The 18991-nt window shown below is 49.3% G+C and overlaps 1 protein-coding gene across 1 annotated transcript in view; it reads left to right on the forward strand.

The window, feature by feature from the left end:
• The window catches only part of HERC2 (HECT and RLD domain containing E3 ubiquitin protein ligase 2), a 176397-nt gene that overhangs the window by 29887 nt on the left and 127519 nt on the right, over window positions 1-18991 (forward strand). The window contains exons 8-16 of the mRNA XM_090263730.1: window positions 103-213; window positions 3567-3738; window positions 5048-5221; window positions 6484-6672; window positions 7250-7401; window positions 9769-9926; window positions 10016-10129; window positions 11217-11468; window positions 17905-18098. Of these exons, the coding sequence (XP_090119856.1) occupies window positions 103-213; window positions 3567-3738; window positions 5048-5221; window positions 6484-6672; window positions 7250-7401; window positions 9769-9926; window positions 10016-10129; window positions 11217-11468; window positions 17905-18098 (1516 nt within the window). The remainder of the gene's footprint in view (window positions 1-102; window positions 214-3566; window positions 3739-5047; window positions 5222-6483; window positions 6673-7249; window positions 7402-9768; window positions 9927-10015; window positions 10130-11216; window positions 11469-17904; window positions 18099-18991) is intronic.

The raw sequence follows: 18991 nt of genomic DNA on the forward strand, positions 1-18991 counted from the left end.
TCTCCATGATAGAGGATGTATGTAACATCTTAGCATTCATTTTAGCATGCTGTCTCCAGGCTCTGACTTTTCTTTGTCCCTGACCCGCTGCTGTCATTTCAGGGACGTTCACGGAACGCCGGGCACCAAGGGGCCGGGCAGCGTCCCGCTGCAGGACCAGCACCTGGCCCTGGCCATCCTGCTGGAGCTGGCTGTGCAGAGGGGCACACTGAGGTGAGGGCGCCGCGGGCCTGCAGCGCTCGGGGACATGCCTCTGCCTCTGAACGTCTGTTCTGCTTTCTCGCACGCCACGGAATCGCCTGTGATTGCAGCACATGTGTGGTGTTCTGTAATCCCGGGACTGACCCCAGGACTCTTGTCCTTTCAGACCTGGGTGCAGTCAGCTTTTCTTCACTTTCTTTTCCCATCATTTTAAAAATCATTTTCATTTTTTTATTACAGTTGGCGTACATTATTATGTTGGTTTCAGGTGTCTACCCCAGTGATTAGACATTACATAACTTACTAAGTGCTCATCCTGATAAATCTCACACCCATCTGACACCAGACATAGTTATTAGACTGTTATTGACTGTATTCTCTATGCTGTACTGGTTACTCCTCTGACCATTCTATAACAACCAGTTTGTGCTTCTTAATTCCTTCACCTCTTTTACCCATCCCCTCAATGCCCCTTCCATGTGGCAACTGTCCAAATGTTCTCTGTATGTATGAGTCTCTTTCTGTTCTGCTTGCTCATTTATTTTATCTTAGATTTAGCTGTTTATAGATATGTATATATTGCCATTTTATTGTTCACATTTTTTATCATTTTTTTTCTTCTTAAAGAAGACTTTAACATTTCATGTAAAACTGGTTTGGTCATGATGAACCCCTTTAGTTTTTTCTTGTCTGTGAAGTTCTTTCATTTCTAAATGATAGTTCTGTTAGGTAGAGTGATCTTGGTTGTAGGTCCTTGCTTTCCATCACTTTGAATATTTATTTCTTCCAGTCTCTCCTAGCCTGCCTGGTTTCTGTTCAGAAATCAGCTGACAGTCTATGGGAACTCCCGTGTAGATAACTAATTGCTTTTTTCTTACTGCTTCTGAGATTCTCTCTTTGTCTTTAACCTTTGGCATTTTAATTATGATGTGTCTTGGTGTGGGGCTCTTTGGGTTCCTCTTGTTTGGGACTCTTAATTCCTGGACTTGTATGTCTACTTCCTTCATCAGGTTAGGGAGATTTTCAGTCATTATTTTATTTTTTTATTTTTTTAAATATTAGTTTACTTATTTTATTTTTAGAGAGAGGGGAAAGGACAAAGAGAGGGAGAGAAACATCACTGTGTGGTTGCCTCTCACTTGTGCCCCCAACTGGGGACCTGACGTGCAACTGAGTCATGTGCCCTGACTGGGAATTGAACCAGCGACACTTGGCTCGCAGGCCGACACTCAATCCACTGAGCCACAGCAGCCAGGGCTTTCAGTCATTATTTTTAAATTATATTTTCAATTTCTTGCTCTCTCTGTTCTTCTTCCAGCCCCCCTGATGATAATGTTGGTACTTTGAAGTGGTCCCAGAGGGTTCTTATACCATCCTCAGTTTTTTGGATCCCCCCCCCCCCTTTTTTCTTTGTTCTGATTGAATGTTTTCTGCTTCCTTATATTCCAAATTGCTGATTTGATTCTTGGCTTCATCTACTCTACTATTGATTCCCTATAAATTATTCTTCATTTCAGATAGTGTGCCCTTCATTTCTGACTGGTCCCTTTTTATACTGTTGAAAGTTTGCACCAAGTTCATCTTCTGTTTCCTAAGTTCACCGAGCATCCCTATAACCATTGTTTTGAACCCTGCATCTAGTACATTGCTTGTCTCCATTTTGTTTAGTTCTTTTTCTCGAGTTTTGATCTGTCCTTTCATTTGGGCCATGTTTCTTTGTCTCCTCATTTGGCAGCCTCCCTGTGTTTGTTTCGGTGTGTTGGGTAGAGCTGCTATATATCCCGGGCTTGGCAGAGTGTCCTGATGTAGTAGGTGTCCTATAGGGTCCAGTGGCCCAGCCCCACTGAGTGCCCAGGCTGGGCACTGCAGATGCATCCACCCATGTGGGGCTGTGTACTTGCTCTTGTTGTAATTGATCCTCAGTTGCTGTTGGCATGACCATGGGAGGGATTATCCCTAGGCCAATTAGCTGCAAGGACTGGCTGTGACCCCTGACCTCCAACCACTTGGAGGATCAGCCGTGCAGGGGCCCGCTCCACAGCACCGCGCTCACTTCAGCCGGGCTCTGGTGCCCTCCGAGTCTGCCCCTTGAGTGTGTTGTCTTTGGAGGTGGTTGGGTGGTGATGCTTCCACGTGGTCTAAAGCACTCCTGTGGGTGCGCTGGCTGTGCGACCTCCTGGTTCTGCCTGGGGCCCCGGCATGAATTACGAAGCACCCTGCAGGTGGCTCCTGCTTGTGCTGGGCTCGGAGGTGCCCAGGAGAGGCCAGGCTGCGAGCCACTGCTGGCTGCTGCTGGTGCCGGGCCTGGGGCCACTTAGCAAGAAGCCAGATGCTGCCTGTTTGAGAGGATTTAGGAAAGTCTGAAGCATGAACCAAGACAGGCCATTTATAGGGAAAGCCGCTGGAGACAGCTTGGGTGGGCCTGGAACGGTGTGAGCCAGGCGGATGGAGACCCCGGTGCGGTGCCCGCCTGGGGCCCGGTCGGGGGGAGGGCTCATCAGAGGAGCAGCGGCCTCTGCCAGCGCTTCTGTCTCGGTGCATTGCGCATCCGTTCTCGCCCTGCTGCTGGGCAGTTCCGTTTCCCCGGTACGTCTCTGGTCCCAGCGCTGTAGCTCAGAGGGAGGGAGTCAGAGGAAGTCTTGTACCGGCCCTTTAAGGGGAACCCCTGGGACTCCCGGAGCCTCTGTGTCACGCAGCCACGGTCCCCGCCGGTTTCACAGCAGAAGTTATGGGACTGCTCTTGGCACTGGAGCCGTGGGGTGGGGCTGGGACCCCTTGCTCCTCAGAGGCCTTGGCAGCCGAGATGCCCCTCTCTGTTTTTATCCACCACCCGTGGGTGGGCCCAGCTCGTTCCGCGTCTCTGCTCCTTCAGGCTCAGTGTCGCCGCTGCTTTCACTCCTGGTTGGCACCTCCTTCGGCCCGACATCAGGCGGCTCTGAGCGCTGTGTCCTTTGCGGGTCAGTTGTGATATCGACATGGTTGTGGAGGGGGCAGGTACCCGCCACCCTGCCCGCCAGTCCCCTTCACTTCCTGTTCTGCATTCACCTCTCCCATAGTTGCACAACGGTGCAGTTACGTTCACACCATTCATTTGGGGTCTAGACGTTCCCTGTAGGAGGTGCCGTTTGAGGTTCTGAGCTTGTCTGACGTCTTTTACGCCAGGCGGGTGCCTTGCGCTGGAAGTGTGGCACGGACTTAGCCGTTTTCTGCCAACAATTGCTTCGATGACATGATTCTTAGTTTACTCTTACATCTAAAGTATTTCTTCAATTTTATTTTTTGTTCTTTGCTTTTGTTTTTGAGAAGCCATGGCAAAAAATATTGGTCTGTTTTCTTCTAGAGCATAAAGCTGTGTTCTCTTTCAGCCAGATGCTGTCTGCCGTCCTGCTGCTGCTCCAGCTGTGGGACAGCGGGGCCCAGGAGACCGACAACGAGCGGTCGGCCCAGGGCACCAGCGCGCCCCTGCTCCCCCTGCTGCAGCGCTTCCAGGGCATGATCTGCGGCAAGGACGCCCCTCACGCAGAGGGGGACGCCCACGTAAGTGTGCCCGTGCCGCCTGGCAGTGCAGCAGCTCTGTCTTTCAGGCCTCCTGAGAGTTAGGCCTCCATAAACAAGACCGGAGCACGTGCCTGTGCGTGGTCGTCAGTAACGGGGAGCGTGTACTTGCCGGTCCCAGCCAGCGAGTCCGGTGTGGGGCAGGTGTGACTGGTCATGACCAGGGCTGCGGGCGATGCGGTGGGACACCCCAGGGGCACGTTAGGGTTCTTTGAAGCAACGAAGGAGTGGGCAGGGCCCGCTGTGCCCGTGGGCGGCCGTGGGCTATTTGCGTGCGTTCTGCATTGCGTGTGTAGGACGGGGAGTCTATTTCTGGAAGTAGGTTGCCTTGCCCTCTCAGGGACGGCCATCTGCTGCCTTGATGACCAGGCCGTATTCCTTCTGCTGAGCTGGGGCCCCTGAGCCCTTTGTGCCTGTGCGGTCAGTGCTGTGGCTGCAGTCGGGGAGCACAGTTCGCGTGCGGTGGGGGACGCGGAGACGTGCTCACCTCCCGCGGGCGTGAGGCAGCGGGGGCAGGAGGACGGGCACTTGCGGAGCTCACGGGGAGGCGGCGCGCGGCTGGGCTCGCTGCCCTGGGAAGGAGCCCGTGCTCGGTGCGGGGTGGGTGCCGCACTGCGAGGGCGCATTCGGTCCCCGAGAGCACTGACCCTGTCTGTGCAGAGGGGCCGGCAGGTCTCCCCCCTCTGCTGCGCACCCCGCCAGTTACCGGGGGACCTCAGGTGAGCGGGCAGCAGCCGCCTTCGTGAGCACGGCGCCGGGTCTGAAATGCGTGCCTCTGAGCAGTTATTAGAAGAAGAGCTTTGGAAGTAGTGGCTCACGCTGTTGGCCCCTTTTCTTTTAAGAATTTATTTATTTTTAGACAGGAGAAGGGAGGGAGAAAGAGAGGGAAGAAACAACAATGTGTGGTGGTCTTTTGCGCGCCCCCAACTGGGGACCTGGCCCACAACCCAGGCCTGTGCCCTGACTGGGAATCGAACCGGCGACCTTTCAGTTTGCAGGCTGGTGCTCAGTCCACACCAGCCAGAGCTACATTCTCAGAATTAATAATGTGCAAATAAAATTAGGTTTTCTCCAGTGGGCTCAGGATTTAGATTTGAAGTTTGAAAGCCAGGTTGAGGGGCAGCGACCTGAGTGTGTGGGTGCGGGGTGCCGGGAATGTCAGTGCATCGGCGACACTCCTCACCCGATAGCCCGAGGTCGCGGATCACCGTGAATACCCAGACCCAGAGTCGTGAAAGGCTAATCGCATCCCTGTTCCGCTGTCTGAAGACGCCTGTGTCCTTTCCTCTAGCTCCTATCTGGCCCTCTGAGCCCCAACGAGAGTTTCCTGAGGTACCTCGTCCTCCCACAAGACAGCGAGCTCGCCATCGACCTGCGACAGACGGCCGTCGTGGTCCTGGCGCACCTGGACCGCCTGGCCACGCCCTGCACGCCCCCGCTCTGCAGCTCACCGACGTCACACAAGGTGTGTGCCGGGGCGCTGTTCTCGCGCGCCCACGGGGGGGACCCCTGCCCCGTCCCGTCCTGCCCGTGCCGTGCTGAGGCGGCGCTGGCCTAGAGCTTTGACACGTGGACACAGTTTCAGGTGCTGTCCCCGGTCAGGGTGCTGCGGGGGCCGAGGCCCACCGGGGTCCCGTCTCAGCCCGGGGTCCAGATTCAGGAGGCGCCTCCCCAGTGAGCGCCCCTTTATTTACGTCGCCACACGTGCCCCGCCTTCCTCAGGGGCGCTCCAGGGCCCGTTCGTTCACGGGGAGCGCAGAGCTGGCTGTGTGTGACGGTGCCGCTCCCAGCTGTGATGACCCACCGGTCACCTCGCACACACAGTCGCGTCTGGTCCTCGAGGCGTGGCCCTCGGCACCCGGGAGGACACCGCCAAGTGCAGTGGCGGGGACTCTTGCCAGGGTCACATGGATTAATCCTCATTTTCGAATCCAGGATTTTTAGTTTTTAATTTTTATTTTTTGAGCGAGAAGGGAAGAGAGGGAGAGAAACATGGATTGGTTGTCTCTCGTATGCACCGCAGCTGGGTGCCTAACCTGTAACCCAGGCAGGTGCCCTGACTGGGAATCAAACCAGCGACCTTTCAGTTTGCAGGCTGACGTTCAATCCACTGAGCCACACCAGCCAGGGCTGTCTTCGTTTTTTAAAGCAGCTTAGAATCCCACGTGTGAGTGCATCAGATACTGTTTATGAGCCTCCTCTTGGTGGGCTTGTGTTGCCAGAAGTCGTCGTCTGCAGTGACTCACCTGTGTGCGCACCTGTGCTGGCAGGACGTCCCTGACGTGGGGGCCCACTAGCTCACCACCAGATTGCTCTTTATACGGCTGGAACCCCCTCATCCCACCAACAGTAGGGACCCTTGTCTCCCAGCCTTGTGCCTAGGCTTTCGGGTTTCTGCTTCTGTGGCACAAAACGGTGCCCTGATGTGGCCTGAGCGTTTTAAAATATATTCAATGTCTCCTTGCACTACTTTTTAGTGGGTTCTGTGAAAATGATGTGCTATGGAAAATATCTCAGTCACTTTATCTTATCTGTCAGCTGAGGTTATAGAAGTATTTTCAGTTGTTCAGATGTGTTGAATCAGCTTCTTTACATGCTTTGTTTTTATCTTACAGTATCTGTTTACCTTGCAGTATCTTAGTGTTACACCAGCCTAATGTAGTCTTTCTTTTGACTAAGAAATGAGTTTTCTTAAAAGAAATAAATACTTCCTTTGCTGTCTCCCAGGGATCCTTGCAGGAAGTCATTGGATGGGGGCTGATCGGATGGAAATGTTACGCCAACGTGATCGGCCCTATCCAGAGCGAAGGCCTGGCCACGCTGGGGGTCACGCAGATCGCCTGTGCGGAGAAGCGCTTCCTGATCCTGTCGAGGAGCGGCCGCGTGTACACGCAGGCCTACAACAGCGACACGCTGGTGGGCGTCCTGGGCGTGGGCCCCTCACTCCCGGGGTGGGCAGGCTCTCTCCTCCTGAAGTTACAGAGGCCCGAGCTTCCAGTTGTTAGATGTCTGAAGATTTATAAGCGTCTGTTCATTATACATGATCAGTCACGTTTAAAATCTTAATCAGTTTGTCAAGACTTGTGTCCGCGTCTCTCAGTTGCCACGATCAAGGCTTCCTCACAGTGGCGCTCACTGTCGGTTGTGGCTCCCACTGGTAGAGTGACTTCCCAGGTCAAACGCATGGGACCGTGGGGCCAGGCAGGAGCAAGTGAGGGACCTGGGCCTCGAGGGACGGCTTCTGTCAGAGGAAGGTGCTCCTCACCTGAGCGGGGAGTCCCATGGGTCAGGGGCAGCCTGGTCACACAGGGAGGCTGGGCGGCCTTTCTGTTGGTGCCGGGTGGGGTGCGGGCCGGCCTGGTCACCCCCAGAGGCTCCTGTCCTTTCAGTGTGACAAGGGCTTGTTCAAGGGAGACGCACGTTGGGAGGAGCCATGCTGTTGCCATTGTCCTTGGACTGCTCCCTGACGCGTTCTTTCTGTCTCCCCTTGTAGGCCCCGCAGCTGGTCCAAGGTCTTGCCTCCAGAAACATCGTAAAAATTGCTGCCCATTCCGACGGTCACCACTACCTGGCCTTGGCCGCCACCGGAGAGGTGTACTCCTGGGGCTGTGGGGACGGCGGACGGCTGGGCCACGGGGACACCGTGTACGTATGGCCTACTTCCGAAACCGACACGCTCTCCTCCGGAGTTAATGTGTCGCAAATCTGGTGGGAAAGTGTGGCAGGGCTGGGATGGGCAGCTACCGGGAGCGTCAGCTCCTGGGTGACGCTGCACACAGGGTGATATCTCCCCCAGCCTTGACCCGTCCCGCTCTGCCCCGGCTTTAGCCACACACACCGCATCCTGTGCAGTTTTCTAAGGCAGATCCGCGCTCCTGTTCCTCCAACATAAAAGGACCCCCTACTGAATTGAACCATAGTATGGTTTTCTCAGGTACACCCGTCAGTACTTTCTTAACACATGTTGACCTAGCAATTTTATACAAAAGTTATCCCATCTCACCCCGTTTATTCACAGTGGAATATGACAATGAAACAATTTACACAATTTTTTTACAAAACCTTATATTACTCTCAGTTCCAAGAATTGAGCAAACACGAGTTAACTCGTTATCAGACACCAGCGTCGGGGCTTGGAAACGCGAGTTTTGGTGACGGGTCAGCAGTGTGCCAGTAGCCCGCTTTGCCGAAGCTTCTGGTGCTGTAACAGTTCTCAGTGCAAGGCCGTAACCACGCAGCACGGCACCCTCTGTACAGCGTGGTGCGCGGGCCTGAGGTTGAAACCGAAGTCGCAGCCACACTTCAATAGGGTCAGAGCCACAAGTGGGGACTGGCAGCTGCGGTCACAGGGTGACCGTCCTGTTGTCCCTCTGGGGGTGGTGATGGACACCCGCCAGGAAGAACCCCAGACTGAAGAGAGCCGAGTGGTGCTTGTGTGCTGGCACTCAGCGGAAATAGTCCCAACTTGACAGTGTTGGGAGGGAGGCAGACAGATGGGGTCAAGTGGTGGCGGAAGGCGGGGGAGGAAAAGGAATGGTAGCTGCAGAACGCAGGGCTGTCGCCCCATCACAGTAGAGGGGCCGCGTTGGCCCGGGGCGCCCAGGACTTGAGGGGACTGAGGGACAGGACGGAGGCTTTGACCTCCTCCTTCCGTCATTTATAACTTAGTACGCAGGAACAGTTGGTCATAAAGTGACCCTCAGATGGGATGAAGTGCTAGGTTAGCTTGTCCGCTGCTCCGGGAGTTGGGGCTGGAAACGCGCGCAGTGCCGAGGGCGGGCGCTGGGGAGAGGCTGGGGGGCGGGGTGGAGCCGCTAGCAGAGGGCGTGGTTCGGCCACCCCCGTGCACGGCCCTGGCCCCTGATGTACCGTGTGGGGTCGGGGTCCCGACGGGGGTAAGCCCCGTCTCAGGAGGGCTGCAGTGGGGGTCCCCCAGCGGAGTAAACACATTCCGGATTCCCAGCATACGGCAGTTTGCCAGTTTTGAAAGGGAAGAACCAGCTAATAGGACACTGATCACCATCCTTCCTGCCTCTCATTGGTGAAGTGTAGATTGCAGCGTGGGGGGTGCGCCTGGCCCCCTCAGCCCCTCCTCACTCACCTAACAAGGCGTGTACATGTCAGCCGTCGGGGTGAGGCTGCACGCCCGGCAGGTGTAAGTGCGCGGTGTGATGCGCTCCGGCGCGTGCGCGCAGGCGGGGCCCCGGCGAGAGCGTTTCCGTGGCCTCCGCTCCTTCCTTTGGGCCTTTGCAGTCAGTGCCGGCTCCCCGCCTCCGGCCCGCCTGTCCCCGTGTGCTGTTCTGTTTCCGGCTCTTGTCCGTGCAGAGTTCCCGAGCTTTCAGCCGGGCGTCGGGCATACCTGGTTCTCCCTGTGGCTGGGTGGTCTGTCTGGGGATGGGCCCCCCGGACCGCTGGGAACAGCGTTGCTGTGGACGTGACCGTATGGCTCTTTAATAGACACTGTCCTTGCTCGATGCCGTGCTTGGCACTGGGTGCTTGCTGAGCACCTGAAAGTACAAATATGTTTAAGGAGCACTAACTATTCATCTTAATGAGACTTTAAAGGACTCGGAACGATAATATAACCATCAGCACACAAATGTAGAGCACTGATGTATAGAGTTAACATTACACAGGCCGTTCTTCTTTTAAAGATTTTATTGTTATTTACTTTTAGAGGGAAAAGGAGGGAGAAAGGGAGGGAGAGAAACATCGGTGTGAGAGAGAAACATTGATTGGTGGTTGCCTCTCGGGCGTCCCCAACTGGGGACCTGGCTGCAGCCCAGGCTTGTGCCCTGCCTGGGATTTGAACCAGCAACCTTTCAGGTCCCAGGCTGGTGCTCGGTTCTCTGAGCCACACCAGCCAGGACTACTGACATCTACTTTTGAGTTCACATGCAATAGCTAAAGGGCAACGATGTCTCCTGACTTCACAGCAAAGACAATTTACTCTGGGAACACGGGAGCGCATTTCTGTGCATTTCTTCACATGTGTTCCCTGTGTCCCCACAGGCCCCTGGAGGAGCCCAAGATGATCTCTGCTTTCTCCGGCAAGCAAGGCGGGAAGCACGTGGTGCACATCGCGTGCGGGAGCACCTACAGCGCGGCCATCACCGCCGAGGGCGAGCTGTACACCTGGGGCCGCGGGAACTACGGCCGCCTGGGCCATGGTGCGTGGGCTCCGGGCCGGCACGAGGGTGCGTGGGGCGGTGGCCACTCTTGAGGGACTTGCAGTAACGACAGTCCTGTGTGTCCGAAGGCTCCAGTGAAGACGAGGCCATTCCGATGCTGGTAGCTGGGCTTAAAGGACTGAAAGTCATCGACGTGGCATGCGGGAGTGGGGACGCGCAGACCCTGGCCGTGACGGAGAACGGTACGTGGGGCTCCGGCTGCCTGGGCTGGCGCTGGGGACGAGGAGGGCCGCTTCCCTGGGGGCGGGAGCTCCGGGTGGTGTGAACCTCGCAAGGTGTGCACCCAGTTGTCCTCAGCAGAGGTCCTGAAGTTACAGGACTTACAACTTCTTTTTATTTATTTACTTACTTATTTTTTACATTCAGCATTTTGTAGTAGTTTCAGGTGTACAGCATAGTACTTAGTATGCTTTATAAAGTTGTCACCCTGGAATGGTGATTCCGTGGCTTGGAGTGTCATCCCGCACACCCAAAGGGTGTGGGTTTGATCCCTGGTCAGGGCGTGTACGGGAGGCATCTGATTGATGTCTCTCACATAGAGGTTTCTCTCTTTCTCTCTCCCCTCCTTTCCTGTCTCTCTAAAATCAATAAACATAGTCTGGGGTAAGGGTTCAATAAACTCCTAACAAATGTTACCATCAGTACAGTCGTGCGGCTGACTTGTGGTCAGCACGAGACCTGAGGGTGGTCAGCGCGCTGCACGGGGGGCTCCGGGCCCGGAACGGTGTTTTCTGGAGGCCGTGTGGCCTCGTGGTGGCAGCTCTGTCATCGAGTTCAAGCTAGTAGGGGTCAGGACGTGATGATTCTTCTAGTTGAATGAAAAGAGAATCCACACTTTCCTTCTGTTAATTGCTTCCCTGTTAACTAGATTTCATTTGCCTGGAACCACCTTTGTAATGTTAACTTTATCCTTTAGTGATCTAGATTCATGTCTGATTGGTTACGTTCATTGTTTCCAGTCATTGAAAAGTTATATGGCCCTGGCTGCTGTGGCTCAGTGGATTGAGTGCCGGCCTGCGAACCAAAGGGTCGCTGGTTCGATTCCCGGTCAGGGCACATGCCCGGGTTGTAGGCCAGGTCCCCGGTTGAGGGCTTGTGAGAGGCAACTACATATTGATGTTTCTCTCAGGCATTGGTTTCTCTCCTTCTGTTTCTCTCTACCTTACCCCCTCTCTGAAAATAAATAAATTAAATTTAAAAAATGAAAAATGAAAAACAAAAGTCCTATGAAGATGGAGTCATTGTGACAGAACACACTTGTATCTGCAGGCCAGGTGTGGTCCTGGGGAGACGGTGACTACGGGAAGCTGGGCAGAGGTGGCAGCGATGGCTGCAAGACGCCGAAGCTGATCGAGAAGCTGCAGGACTTGGACGTCGTCAAAGTTCGGTGTGGCAGTCAGTTTTCGATTGCTCTGACAAAAGACGGCCAAGTGTACTCCTGGGGCAAAGGTGACAACCAGAGGCTTGGGCATGGGACAGAGGAACACGTTCGTTATCCCAAACTCTTGGAAGGCTTGCAAGGTGAGTGTACACTGTAAACTAAAAAATCTTTGAGGCCTATTTTAAGGAACATTTTAAGGTTATTCTTTTCTTCATGGGAAATTCCACAAATGATTCCTTATTAGATGCTTTTACCCACATTTTGAGAGGTATAGGGAATAAATGGAAAGTGGTCTGTCATATTGAAAACTCACCCTAGAATAATTGTCACCAGATAATTAATTTGAAACTCATTCAGTTGACCAGTGTTGGAGAGGACTTTTTGCGTTTATTGCTTAGTAAGATGGGCACAGTGAGGTTTTCTTCTGTTTGGGGATGTCACCTGTAGTCACACCGGGGACATGCCGAGCCCGTGGATACCCATGGTGCTGTGGGAGCACTGTGGGGGATGGGGTTGGGTCTGCCTGGAAGGGTCTCATTTGAACTCATCCTTGACGGGTGAATCGTGCTTCTTGGTTCTGAGGGTGTCCTGCATGCGATCTAGGTAGAGGGGATGCACGGGAGCCACGGCATGTAGGTTCTTAGCCGGTGCCTCCTGAAGTGTGGGGGAGGTTGGGTATTTCAGGAGTGGGCGGACTGTTTTTTTTTTTTTAAAGATCTTATTTTTTTACTTTTTAGAGGAGGGAAGAGAGGGAGAAAGAGAGGGAGAGAAACGTCAATGTGCGAGAGATACACTGATCGGTTGCCTCTCACACGCCCACAACCCAGGCACGTGCCCTGACTGGGAATCGAACCGGCGACCCTTTGGTTCGCAGGCTGGCACTCAATCCACTGAGCCACACCAGCCAGGACAGACTTTATTATTTTTTTTTAAAGGGCCAGGCTGCAAGTACTTTAGGTTTGAGGGTCACGTGCTGTGTCCTGACACTCAGTTTGCTGTGCAGCCCCAAGGAACTCATACATGATATGCGGACTAACAGGCCTGGCTGTGTTCCGGTACAACTTCATTCACGGAAACGGGCCGTGGGCACTGGCTGGCATGAGGGGTGACGTTTGTTGGCCTCGTGAGCTGGATTTTGTTTATGTTTTGCTTCTTTGTCATAGGAGTTTAGAGGCGAGACTTTTAAGTGGAATTTGCTGGTTCTTTCCTCACCATTTGGATTTTTAAACATGTTAATACCTTGTTGACTAGAAGTTTTGTGTGCTTATGTGGTTTTTATTATTTCCCAAGATTCCTCGGTAAGTTGGAGAGTAATGCAGTTGGTAGTATGGAGCTGTATTTCAATGTCATTTGCCTTTTCCTTTATATTCCCTTCATTTAGTAAAAAAAAAAATCAACTTCCTCAGCTGTATTTATTAGCTATAGCATTAGCTTACTATGAGAATTTTAAGTGATTGTTGCAATAGTTGCTTTGGTTGTTGATTTATTATAAGGTCTTAGGACAGAACTGTTCCCCTTACTGTAGCAGAGTTTTTTTAGCTGAATTATTATTATTTTTAAAGGTTGTATTATTTAATTTTAGAAAGAGGGGAAGGGAGGGAGAAAGAGAGAGAAACATCCATGTGTGGTTCCCTCTCACATGTCCACAACTGGGAATCGAACCGGTGACCCTTTAGTTCTCAGTCCAGCACTCAATCCACTGAGCCACACCAGCCAGCGCTGAATTATTTTTTATATGATGACATTTCTGAAAACACCCCTTATGTTGGCCATATTAGATTTATTTATTGATTCATTTTTGGTCATATTAGACTTACTAAAAAGCAAGAATACAATATCTTGCTAGCACTATTTAGGTAGGAAAAAATACATTTTACATTTATGTCATTTGAGTTTCAAGAGAAATAGATTTTCTTTTAGAAAACTTCATTCATGAAGAGTGTGTCACATTCACTGATAGAGACCATAGTTTGGGCGATGTAACACATCTTAACAAATTTAAAAGAAAATCAAACAATATCTGCTCTTGGACTACAGTGGAATTAAAACTGGAAATCAGTAACAAAAAGATAGCCAGAAAATTCTTAAATATATGGAGATAAGACAGCAAACTTTAAATAACACATGGGTCAAAGAAGAAATGTCAAGGGTAATTTTAAAATATTTTGAACTACATGAAAATGAAAACACAACTTAGAATTTGTGGGATGCAGCAAAAACAGCGCTTAGAAGGAAGTTTATGACATTGAATGCATGTATTAGAAAAGAAGAAAGATTAAAATCAATAATCTTTCTGTATAGCGAAGGAAACCACCAACAGTAGTCTTGAACACCAAGTGCGAGATTATTTTTTTCCGGTGAGACCATTTTAATGATGAAACTGTGAAATCTAGAATCTGTTTAAGGACTAATGGGGAAGTGGGTAGTTGATAAAATGCAGTGAAAAGCAGCAATTGGTACAGAAAGTTCGAGCTATTTCCTATTTATATTGTGAATGGTTTTAATATTGTCAATAAATACACATGGAAAAGAAACAGTTAACAAAATGAAAAGGCATCCTGCTAAATGGAAGATAATATTAAATCATATATCTGCTAAGGAGTTGATATCAATATTAAGAACTCATAAAAATAGCAAAAAATCAACCCAATTAAGAAATGGGCAGAGGATCAGAATAGACATTTTTTTCAAAGAAGATTATACACGGCCTATAGGTACATGAAAAGGTGCTCAGCATCACTAATCATCAGGGAAATGCCTATCGAAAACACAGTGAGATACCACCTCACACCTGTCAGAATGGCTTTCATCAGTAAATCAACAAACAAGTTCTGGCAAGGATGTGAAGAAACGGGAACCCCAATGCACTGTTGGTGGGAATGTAAATCGGTGCAGCCACCGCGGAAAACAGTATGGAGGTTTCTCAAAAAATTACAAAGAGAATTTACCATATGATCCAGCAGTCCCACTGCTGGGTATGTATGTTAAATAGAGAAAGACAGGCACTGTATGACCTCACTTATATCTGGACTCTAACACACACACACACACACACACACATATCTGGAATCTTAACACACACACACACATATCTGGAATCTAACACAGACACACATATCTTGAATCTAACACACACACACATCTTGAATCTAACACACACACACATATCTGGAATCTACCATACACACACACATCTGGAATCTAACACACACACACATCTGGAATCTTAACACACACGCACATACATATCGGGAATCTATAACACACACACACACACCCCAAATTGAACTTATAGATACAGAGAACAGTGTGGTGATTGTGAGTGGCAGCGGTTGTAGGGTGGCCAAAATGGGTGGAGGTGCTCAGAAGGTATAAAATAAAGGTATGTATAAAATAAATCAGTCCTGGGGATGTAATGTGCAGCATGGTGACTTTAGTTAATACTGCTCTATTGTATATTTGCAAGTGGCTAAGAGAGTAGGTCCTAAAAGTTCTCATCACAAGAAGAAATCTGTAATTATTTGTGGAGATGGATATAAAAAAAGTAATAAACTTAAGTGCTACATTTCCACCTTCAAAAAGTAGAAAAAGAGCAAACAAATTCCAAGTGAGAAGAAGGAAAGAAATAATAAGAATTAGAGCAGAAGGCAATAAAATTGAAAGCCAGAAATCAAAAGAGAAGATCAATGAAATCAAAAGCCGATTCTTTAAAAAAGCAATAAAATCAATAAGGAAAAAAAAAGAGAAGAGGGGACACAAATTGAAAATACCAGAAATGAAAGAGGGGATATCACTACGATCCCATGAACATTAAAAAAATAGTAAAGGAATATTATGAAAAACTATGCTTCCAAATTTGACAGTCTAGTTGCAATGAGTCAATTCTTTGAAAGACACAATTTGCCAAACTTACACAAGAAATAGACAAAGTGAATAGGCCTATGTCTATTAAAAAAATTGAATCAATAATAACCTTCTAAAACAGAAAGCTTAGATGGATTCGCTGGTGAATTCTACCAAATATTTAAGGATGAAATTATGCCAATTCCCTACAATTTCTTTTAGAGGATCGTGCCTGGCTGGTTTGGCTCAGTGGATTGAGCGTCGGCCTGCGAGCTAAGTGTCGCTGGTTCGATCTTCCAGTCAGGGCACATCAGAGAAGGAAAACTCCGACTCCAAAAAACCTCCGCTGCCTTGCGGCATACCTCTTCAGGGGAAAGGCTAAGGGAGTAAACCCCGACAGAAAATCCGGAGCCGGAGTCCCTAAGGCGGTTTGACGTTGTAGTCAACACCGGCAACTCCTGCGGCGCACCTGAAGCCAAGCTGTATCGACTCCGCCTTTCCCTTGGACCCTTCAGCTGCGAAGAGAGGGGGGGTCTGCTGCATGGGCAACAGCAGACCCTCCATATCACCCTGCCCAGGCTCTGTAGCTTCAGCTTCACTGGAGAGGACACTCCAGCGTCATCGCAAGATGTCGATTCAACACGGGAGGAGACAGATACCGTGTCACTCCCGAGTCGGACTGCACAGCCATTCTCGGCGGTGCAGATAGACTCTTAAGAAGCTACATCATCGTCTCTCGAGATGGATGGCTGCCGACGACGATAAGCATCTTTTAGAGGATAGAAGCAAAGGGAATATTTCCTGACTCATTCAATGAGGCTAACATTACACTAATAACAAAGCCAGACAAAGATATTACAAGAAAAGAAAACTACAGACCAATACCTCTCATGAATGTAGATGCAAAAATCCTTAACACAATATTAGCAAATCAAATTAAATCATGAATAGGAAGAATTACACATCATAACCAAGTTGAATTTATTGCACATATGCAAAGCTGGTCCAACATTCAAAAATTAGTTAATTGGATCCCTCAAATTAATAGATGAAAGAAAAAAAATCACATGATCATCTCAATAAATGCAGGAAAGGCATTTGACAAAAATCTAACACCCATTTATGGTAAAACTCTCAGTAAGCTAGGAATAGAGGGAATTTCCTCAACTGCTAAAGACTATCTTCCAAAAACCTACAACCTACGTACTTACTGGGGGGAAACATGAAGCCTTCTCACTGACATCAGGTATGAGGAAAGATGTCCCATCTCACCATTTCTTTTCAAAATTATACTGGGGGTTCTAGCTAATGCAATAAGACAAGAAAAGGAAGAAATAAAACTTTTTGTTCATAGATGACATAATTGTTTTATGTAGAAAATCTGAAAGAAAGGACAAAAATCTTGAAAACTAAAAAGTGATCACTGCAAATTTATAGGATATAAGATTAATATACCAAAACCAACTTGCTTTACTATATACCAGCAATAGACAAAGTGGAATTTAAAATTAAATACACATTAGCATCCAAAAAGTTAAATATATAGGTATAAATCTAACAAAATACGTAGAAGATGTGTGAGGAAAACTATTAAACTGAGGAACGAAGTCAGAAGAACACAATAAATGGAGAGGTGTTCTGTGTTCATGGATAGGAAGATGGAATATTGTCAAGATGTGAGTTCTTCCCAGTTTGACTTGTGGATTTAATAGAGTCCCAGTCAGAAGCCAGTCAGTTATTTTATGGCTATTAATAAGATGATTTTAAAGAATAACACAATATTGAAGGAAAACAATCTGGAGGACCCACAGTACCTGACATCAAGACTTATAAAGCTACAGGAGTCAGGACAGTGTGGTATTGGCTAAGGTATAGACAGATGGATCATGGGGACAGAACAGAGCTCAGAGACAGAGCGACGTAAACGTAGTCTAGGGATCTTCAACAAAGGAACGAAGGCACTACAATGGCGCACAGATAGCCTTTACGACAAACGGTGTGGGAACAAGTGGACACTGCCATGCCAAAAAAAAAAAAAAATGAATAATTGATCGTGGGGGAGGCTATGCATGTGTTGGGGTAGGGCGTATATGGGGAAACTGTGACTTCTCAGTGTTGCTGTGAACCTAAAACTGTTCTAAAAACAAAGTCATATTTTAAAAAATTATTGATTGATTGATTTTAGAGGGGCGGGGGAAGTAACATCAATTTGTTGTTCCACTCATTTATGCACTCATTGGTTGATTCTTGTATATGTGCCAGACTAGGGCTCAAACCTGCAACCTTGACATATTGGGATGATGTTCTAACCAACTGAGCTACTTGGCCAGGGCAAGTCATTATTATTATTATTATTGTTGTTGTTATTTTTAAGCATACTTTGCATGGTTATACCTTGGGACAGGAGAATATGCTCTAATAGTTAATTTATAATATACTTGTTTCTTTCCGAAGATGAAAATCGGAATAAGGAGGAGAAAGAGAACAGATTCTTTTTATGCCCTAGCATTATTTTATTTGCAGGCCGTAGGTTTTAATAAATTGTAGGTAGAAAACCATGACAGGGGTTTTAATAACATACACAAAGCAGATGGATCGTGCATAATATTAAAGCAGTGAATTATCCTTTAGAAGTTGACATATATCTTCTTACGTGAGTGGTGTGGATTAATCTCTCTACTGCAACGGAAGCCATGGGCGTGAAGCTGTAACCGCGTTCCTCTTTCCTCCTAGGGAAGAAGGTGATTGATGTGGCCGCGGGCTCCACCCACTGCTTGGCTCTGACTGAGGACAGTGAGGTCCACAGCTGGGGCAGCAACGACCAGTGCCAGCACTTTGACACTTTGCATAAGACCAAGCCCGAACCCTCCGCACTGCCAGGGCTGGATACCAAACACATAGTGGGAATTGCCTGTGGACCTGCCCAGGTACGGAATGTGTAGCTTCCCTGCGAGTTCTGTAGAGTCTGGACTTCGCACCATTCGCTGCTGGTGCGTGGGGATAGCACTGCCCTATGGCCTGTGGTTGCCCTAGGCCCTGATGGGTTCTAGGAGCTCCACTGTTGATTGCCGAGAATGGAGACAGCTTTATTTCTCCTTCTGCATTATTATGCCTCTTATTTCTTTCCCTTGCCTTATTGCACTGGCCACGACTTCAAATATGACGTTGAATATGGCGGAGGTGCCTCACACACCCTAGGCTCGGTTGGAAGTTGCTCTGTCCAGCAGAGGCTTCGTGACCACGGCGGAACAGACTGTACCCAGGACACTTTGTCATGTCTGGGGGCAGGAAGGTGACTGCTCTCTAGTGGAGACCAGCAGCCAAACCTTCATTCCTCGTGCTTTTATTGAGGAGGATACCATGGGAGATACAAGGTCAACATTCATAAATCGTCAGTAGCTTTCAGGTACCTAGGTTACAATCGACAATAACTGATTACAAGTTCCAGGACAGTGGGGACATCGAATAGTCTAATGCCAGGGTCTAGTAAACATTTTGACCCCACATTGGCACTAGGTACAAGGTTTCAAATACTCCCTGCTAGAGATTGTTTATACGTAATTATAAGATAAAGGAAAGCGGAGCAAGCTCTAAAGCATATTAATATTCTTTGACTCCAGTGTCCACGGAAACCCTCTGAACGGTTTTCGGGTACGTCTCCCCAGCAGCCATTGTTGAGACTTAAAGACGAGCACAGCCGGGGTGCCGGCGGCAGGTCATGCCCAGGCCGGGGCTGCAGTTCCCTAAACCACGAGGAGTGGCTCCCCACAGCTGAGTAGGAGTGGGGAGAGGGCTGGGTTCCTGATTGCAGGGGAAGTGC

This window comes from Furipterus horrens, unplaced genomic scaffold, assembly GCF_987537825.1.
Source record: "Furipterus horrens unplaced genomic scaffold, mFurHor1.1.pri manual_scaffold_16, whole genome shotgun sequence".
NCBI lineage: Eukaryota > Metazoa > Chordata > Mammalia > Chiroptera > Furipteridae > Furipterus > Furipterus horrens.